We start from the raw sequence: 8,139 nt of genomic DNA on the forward strand, positions 1-8,139 counted from the left end.
TTCTTTGCTTGGCACTAAACACAACCTTGTTGAATGGTCTCAAAGCAAAGACTGTGGAAGGAGTGGGAAGGGAGCACCTATGTGCTTTCTGTCCCTTGCCTAGAGTGTTAGTTACTGCTACTCTCAGTCTTTACATCACTTCACCTTTCTCCTGTTCCTGGGACTTCTTGTCCCTCTAGTGTACAGCACCCCAAGCCTCTGATATCTACTATAACAGTCTTCACTCAACTTCTACCTCTTTCCATCTGCCAGAACTTTGTTGAAATCTCTCAGCCTCTGACGGATTCTAATGTTCTGCTTGTTATGTTTATGTGCTTCTTAATATTCTTTTACCCTACTTGGTGGGGTCTTTAGAACATGTACTTTGTCATCTTTAATCAGATTGTTTGATTAACTAAAAAAATGGGTTAAGAATTCCCCTCCCCTGCCGGGTAAATTTTGTTTTGTGAGGATTGTATATTCTCTGCCTGGAAGATTCAAGACCCTGACGCTCTGTGAAGAGTAGGGTTTAGATAATACTGGGGCGATTCAAAAGTTTCCCACTGAGTAGTCTGTAATAAGGGGAAAGTATTTGAGATACCAGAGAGGAAGTGAGAGAGAAACTGTCTTCACATTTAAAAAGCCTAGCTACTTATTTACAAATGGGATAAGATAAGTAGTATCAAAGTTCTATAAAAAGTTAACTTTTAAAGTTGGTTAAAACAAAAAGGCATGGTTATTCTGCTCCCAAGTTATGTACCTTGTGCACAACTCAATATTTGATTTCCACCAAATTTCTAGCACCTGAGAGAATAAGACAACAACAGTAGTCAGGCAGGCCACTCCTAACCCTACTCACTCACAAAGAATGTCCCCTTTGAGCCACTGTGATAGCGGCTGATTACCCGGAGGAGGATTGGCTGCGACTGCACATAAAGCATTGCTGGCCTGCAATCAAGTGGGTGAGCTCCATTATAAACGACGCAGGCACCTGCCTTTCGGCTGTAACATGCAGCCCTGGCTCTCTGCCTTCTTCCTAAACATTGTCACGCCAGGCCCGGGACACGGTGTTAGAGAAGACAAAAGCCTGAGATGGGTCTGCTGAGCTCTAAGAATCAGAACGCCAAGCAAGCCCACGTTCTCCTCCTGGGGCTCGATTCAGCCGGGAAATCTACCCTCCTGTATAAGTTAAAGCTGGCGGAGAACGTCTGCACCATGCCCACCATCGGCTTCAACGTGGAGATGATCCACTTGGAAGGCGACCTTCCGCTCACCGTGTGGGACGTGGGCGGGCAGGAGAAGATGCGCGCGGCGTGGGGCTGCTACTGCGAGGACGCCGATGGGCTGCTCTACGTGGTGGACAGCACGGACCAGCAGCGGCTCGAGGACTCCCGGAAAGAGTTCAAGCACATCCTGCAGAATGAGCACATAAGGAACGTGCCCGTCGTCGTACTGGCCAACAAACAGGACGTGCCTGGAGCTCTGAGCGCGGAGGACATCACCAGGATGTTCAGAGTGAAGAAGCTGTGCAGCGACCGCAGCTGGTACGTGCAGCCCTGCTGTGCCATCACCGGGGACGGCCTGGCCGAGGGCTTCCGGAAGTTATCCGCCTTCCTGAAGAGCCGCACCAAGTCCAGGGACACCTTAGCGTTCTTCAAGCAGAAGTGAGGCTCACCAGAGACCCCCGATGAAGTTGGACTGGTAATTCTTTTTTTTTTTTCTCCATGTTAAGTGGGAGAAGTTACTGAGCTGGCAGACTTTCCCAGAGCTGTGCTTTCACCTAGTACTCACTTAGAGAAGGTAGAAAAGATTTCATTTTGCCCAGGAGTTTTAGCAAACCATATGGTAAATTATTAATGAGAAAGAAGAAGTGATAATATTTTGCCAAGAGTTAACGTGAATGATTGGGAGCCAGGTAAATGGTTCTTAATTATACATAACTACTAGAATAAAGTTTAAAGGGCTGTTTGGCTATAGTCAGAATTCTTTCAATGTTTCCAGCTCTTACAGATAATTAATTTCTTCTGTGCTACTTTGCAAAATAGCCGAATGGTGAGGAAAATGAACTGTGTGTGTGTGTGTGTGTGTGTGTGTGTGTGTGTGTGTGTTTCAAGGTCTCACTCTCCCCCAGGCTGACCTGAAATTCACTATGTAGTCTCAGGGTGGCCTCGAACTTATGGTGATCCTCTTACCTCTGCCTCCCAAGTGCTGGGATTAAAGATGTGCACCACCACTCCCGGCTGAAAATGAACTTTAAAAAAATATTTTTTATTTGTTTATTTGCAAGCAGAGAATAGAAAGTTGGGGAGAGAATGTGTGTATGGGTGCACCAGGGCTTCCTGCCACTGCAGAGAACTCCAGAAACATGTGCCACTTTGTACATCTGGCTTACATGGAGCATGTGGAAATCGAACCCAGACCTTCAGACTTTGAAGCAAGTGTTTGTAACTGCTAGGCGGTTAAAGCCCTCCAGTCCCAGGAAAAGGAACTTGAATCAATCACATGGACAGAGAAAGGTTGATGCGAATATTTTTTACATATATCTTCTCTGTCTTTAGTGAGCTTCCAATACACAGGAAGAGCAGGGGCTGGGAGTGTAACTCACTGGCAGAATACCTCTTTTAGCGCTGAGGTACCCCTGGGTTTTATCCCCAGGAAAAACCCTAAATGCCAGTTTTAAAATAATTTTATTCATTTATTTCAGAGAGAGAGAGAGAGAGAAGGTAGGGTGAGAGAGAATGGGCACGCCAGGGCCTCCAGCCACTGCGAACAAACTTCAGATGCCACCTTGTGCATACACCACCTTGTGCATCTGGCTTTACGTGCATACTGTGGAATCGAATCTGGGTCATTTGTTTGCAGGCAGGTGCCTTAATTGCTAAGCCATCTCTCCAACCCCTAAATGCCAGTTTTATTCTGTACCTGATCTATAGTAAAGCAAGATTATCCTTACAGCAGCATACTGCCATGGATCTGAGGGCAAATGAAAGTGCACCACTTCTGAGAATATCCTGGGTTAAGGATTTGGAGAATAAATTTAAATTTTGAGATAAATATAATTATCAGTTAACTATTTCTATGTGATTTTGTAAATATCCTATGTGAAAAACTTCCTACAGGCCATGGAATAAAGAGTGATGAACAAATAAGACAGTAGCAATACTGACATAGTAAAGTTGTCAGTTTTAGGGTTGTGAAGATGGCTCTGGTGTGGAAGGTGCCAGATGCAGAAAGTTGGTGTGGGTCTGGCATTGTTTTCAGCAGCAAGAGTCCCCCCCAAAAAATTATTTAAGAGGTAAGTGTTTTAAAGCCAGGCGTCGTGGTGCACACCTTTATTCCCAGCACTTGGAAGGCAGAGGTAGGAGGATTCTGTAAGTTTAATGCCACCCTGAGACTATATAGTGAGTTCCAGGTCAGCCAGAGCTACAGCATCACCCTATCTCAAAAATCTGAAAACAAACAAACAAACAAAGTTAAGCTTAAGACTGGGCTGAAGAGATGGCTCAGCAGTTAAGGCAGTTGCCTGCAAAGCCTAAAGACTGGAGTTTGATCCCCCAGGGCCCATGTAAAGCCAGGTGCACAGTGGCACATGCATCTGGAGTTTACTTGCAGCAGCTGGAGGCCCTAGTGTGCACATTCTTTCTCTCTCTGCTTGTAAGTAACTAAAAAAATTTATATATATTAAAAAAAAAAACCTGAAGCTGTGTTCTGTTGATGTACAAAGTAGGTTTTTCTAACCAAAGGCCAGGAATTCTAACTGGATAAATCCTTCCTAGCTCTCTAGTCACTGTATATGGGGTTGATATTCTCCTGGGCTAATGATCTCTATTGTGTGTGGAAACTGCAAAGGAACCATCAAGAAGTAGCCTGAGTAGCAATGATTACAGCCTGCATTACTAGACCCCCACCTGCCATTATTATTATTTTTAATTATTATTTTTTAAATGTTTATTTTTTATTTGAGAGAGAGAGAGAGGGTGCACCAGGCCTCTAACTGCTAAGCCATCTCTCCAGTCTAGAATTATTTTAAAATATTTTACTTATTTACTTGAATGAGAGAAAGAGGCAGATAGAAAGAATGGGCACGCCAGGGCCTGTAGCCACTGCAAAACAAACTTTAGATGCATGTGCCACCCTGTGCTTCTGGCTTACATGGGTACTGGGGGAATCAAACCTGGGTCCATAGATTGGCAGGCAAATGCCTTAACTCCAGCCCCCATTATTCTTAATGATACTTGAACTGCCCAAACCTTTTCAGGGGAAGCCTATGCCCCTATGTCCTGCTATAGGTTTTGATTAATCCGAGCACTTCTTTAGGGAACACTGGCATTTCCCCAGCTTTACTTTGTACTTTTCCTGGCTTCCTTAGTTCAGGAATTAACCACTTGTAAGAGGCTTGGTCTCTTGTATTGAAGAATGCTATCTAAAAGTCACACAATGAATGTTCTGTTCATTGTCACTGAGGTGTCACTGCTTATGGGATATGGCAGGGGTGTAGAAAATCCAAGGACATATGTATGACTATATATGTATGTATTATGTATGTATGTATGTATGTATGTATGTACACACACACACACACACACACACACACACACACACACACGTATATATGATTTTTGCAAGGTAGAGTTTTGTTGTAGCCCAGGCTGAATGGACATGCCAGGGCCTCTAGCCACTGCAAAATGAACTCCAGATGCATGTGCCACTCTGTGCATCTGGCTTAAGTGAGTACTGGGGAATTGAACCTGGATCCCTTGGATTTGCAGACAAGTGCCTTAACCTCTAAGAAATCTCTCCAGCCCCCAGTTTTGAAAATTTTATTTATTTGCAAGCAAAGAGGTTGAGACAGTATGGGCACACCAGGGCATCTTGCCACTGAAAACGAACCCCAGACTTATGTGCTACTTTGTGTAGCTGACTTTATGTGGCTACTAGAGAACTGAACCTGGCTCAGCAGGCTTTGCAAGCAAGCTCCTTTAAATGTTGAGTCATATCTTCAGCTCCAACTATACATTATCTTTATAAAGTGATATTGATACCTTCAATTTGAATCCATACCATCAGGTTTTTTCATATTTTTTTCCATTCCTTGTTTGTATCCCTCTCCTGTAAAGAATCCTGGGTCCAGGAAACATCAATGTATTTCCTCTATGCTATCATACAACACAAAAATACTTGCAGACTGTGTCAATACCCCATCACTAATATGTTTCACTTTATTTCTTTTCTTTTTAGAGTCTCATGCATCCATGACTGGCTTCAAACTTACTTTGTAGCTGAGGAGGACCTTGAACTTCTCATTCCTTTGCCTTCACCTCTTCAGTATATGGCATGTGTCCATAATGTGCATGTGGAGGTCAAGGACAACTTTGAGGTGTCTGTGCCCCAACTTCTTGGAGACAGGGTCTCTTGCTGCTGCAAATGAACTGCCAGATGGTCAGACCAGCTGACTTGCAAGCTTATGATTCTCTTGGCTGTGTCTCCCAATGTCATAGGAGTGTTGGAATCATAGAGGCATGCACCATTTTGCATTGGGGAATAGAACCTGGGCCAGCAGGCTTCACAGACAAGTGCCTTTAATCACTGAGCCATCTTTCCAGCCCAACCACACAAGATTTATGTGGTGCTAGGGATCAAACTCAGGGCATTGTGCATACTATGTAAGCAAGTACTCTACCTACTGAGCTACATCCTCAACCTTCTCTTTGGGTCTTTCTGTCCTTATGCTGTGTTCAAAAGAAGTGCATAGGAGGGAACAGAATCATCATGGTTTATTGTCTGTAAGTATAGAAGTTGTCAATAAAAAAATTAAAAAAACCAAAAGTAACACATAATGATTTTTTGTGTGATCATGTTAATAGATATGTTGGTGTTAGTTTGATATTTTTGCTATTTGTATTTTAAAGTTTGACTCTGCATTTTGTGGTAATATTAATTTGGAGTTTATAGAACACTTATATGCCAAAAGTATAAACTATGTAAAAAGATATAACTATATAAGCAATATATTCAGAGAATCTCTGCTTACATCCCTGCCTTACCTATCTCTTGCCTATAACCATTCCACTTAAGTTTCTTGTTTATCCTTCCTTTGTCATATCTTTCCAAAAGTAAATACCTATAATGATATGCTATATTCTTCTTTCTTACACTAAAGATCACATTATATACATACATACATACATATATATATATATATATATATATATATACATACATATACAGAAGAAATAATTTTAAAAGTAGTTATTTAACTGCTTTAAATAATATGTCCCTAGCACAACAAATTAATCCTCATAGATCCCTCTTTTTTAAAAAATATTTTTATTTATCTTTTATGAGAGAGGAAAAGGCAGATAGAGACAAAGGATGGGTGAACTAGGGTCTCTAGCCACTGAAAACAAACACCAGATCTATGTATCACCTTGTGCATCTGGTTTACTTGGGTACTGGGGAATGAATCCAACCTGGGTCCTTAGGCTTTGCAGGCAAGTACCTTAACTGCTAAGCCATCTCTCCAGCCCCCCTCTTAAGTTATACGTAGAGTGGGGTTGTATTTCTAAATTGGTTGGGTTTCTTTCCCTTGAGGCATTTTCCATTCATGTGCTTTGTTTTAGTTTTTGATTGCATATATGTGTTTGGTGTGTGCATGTGCATATGTATGACATATGTGTGTGGGTGCTCTTGTACAGGTCTGTGAGCATGTGCACATGTGTGCATGTATGTAGAGGTCAGAGGGTCAGAGGTATATTCTTCACCTTATTTTTTGAGTCAGGGTCTTTCATTGTACCCAGTGGTCACTGATTCAGCAAAACAAGCTAGCAAGTAAGGCCATAGGATCTTCTCATCTGCCTCCCCCAGAGCTGGGATTATAGAGGTAAGCCACCATGCTGGCTTTTACTTGAGTGCTGGGGATCTGAACTCAGGTCCTTATGCTTGCATGACACTCACTTTTCCAATTATGCCACTTCTTTAGTCCCACCACATATGTTCTTCAGTTTGCCTATTAATAAAGAACGTGAGGGCTTGGGTAATGGCTCATTGAGTAAGAGCACTGGCTGTTCAAGCACGAGGTTCTGAGTTCAATTCCCACTACCCATGTAAAAATCAGGGTGTAGCCATGTCCCTTGTGGGGTAGAGATAAGAGAATCACTGGGGCTCACTGGCCAGATAGCCTAGTTGAAAAATTGAGCTCCAGGGTCAGTGAGGGGCTGTGTCATAAGGAAGTATGATAAAAGAATGATAGGAGGAGGAGAAGGCTACCCTCTGGCCTGTTTAGGCATGTACATGAACATGCATCTGCATACACCACACATACACATGTGCCAAAAAATAAAGAACACAAAATTGTGATGACAAGACACCATCTTATTTTTACCACAGGATAACTGGAGACTTTTTGAGTGGAATTCACTATGCACTCTCAGGCTGATCTTGAACTCACAGCAATCCTCCTACCACAGGAGAACTGTTATCAATGTTGTTTAATTTCTGCTCACTTTAAACAAAAGAAACACTTTACTCTGAAATTTACTCTTGTGTAAAAAACACATTGATGCCAATTTATAAAAATAAACCACGGGCTGGAGAGATGGCTTGGCGGTTAAGCGCTTGCCTGTGAAGCCTAAGGACCCCGGTTCGAGGCTCGGTTCCCCAGGTCCCACGTTAGCCAGATGCACAAGGGGGCGCACGCGTCTGGAGTTCGTTTGCAGAGGCTGGAAGCCCTGGCGCGCCCATTCTCTCTCTCTCCCTCTATCTGTTTTTCTCTCTGTGTCTGTCGCTCTCAAATAAATAAATTTAAAAATAAAAATAAAAAAATAAACCCCATAATTTATCCATATGTATATGTAAACTTACATAAAAAATTAAAACATACAGCCAGGCGTGGTGGCACACGCCTTTAATCCCAGCACTCGGGGGGCAGAGGTAGGAGGATTGCCGTGAGTTCGAGGCCACCCTGACACTCCATAGTGAATTCCAGGTCAGCCTGGGCTACAGTGAGACCCTACCACGAAAAACCAAAAAAAAAAAATTAAAACACACAAAATATTTGGTGGTTGAATTCTAGATAACTCGAGTTTTCTATCATTGTAATTTCTAAATATACAGTGAACATGTCCTTCATCACTTTCTCCCCCGACCCTCTTTTGACAAGAG

The 8,139-nt window shown here is 42.6% G+C and overlaps 1 protein-coding gene across 1 annotated transcript; it reads left to right on the plus strand.

The window, feature by feature from the left end:
* The first annotated feature begins 970 nt into the window (after nt 1-970).
* Nucleotides 971-5,263, plus strand: Arl14 (ADP ribosylation factor like GTPase 14). The gene is made up of 2 exons (XM_004652380.2): nt 971-1,680; nt 5,218-5,263. Exon 1 carries the CDS (start codon nt 1,072-1,074, stop codon nt 1,645-1,647), a length of 576 nt encoding a protein of 191 aa, XP_004652437.1. The 5' UTR covers nt 971-1,071; the 3' UTR covers nt 1,648-1,680; nt 5,218-5,263.
* Nucleotides 5,264-8,139: the final 2,876 nt, after the last annotated feature.

The sequence above is a fragment of the Jaculus jaculus genome, chromosome 11 (assembly GCF_020740685.1).
Source record: "Jaculus jaculus isolate mJacJac1 chromosome 11, mJacJac1.mat.Y.cur, whole genome shotgun sequence".
Classification (NCBI taxonomy): domain Eukaryota; kingdom Metazoa; phylum Chordata; class Mammalia; order Rodentia; family Dipodidae; genus Jaculus; species Jaculus jaculus.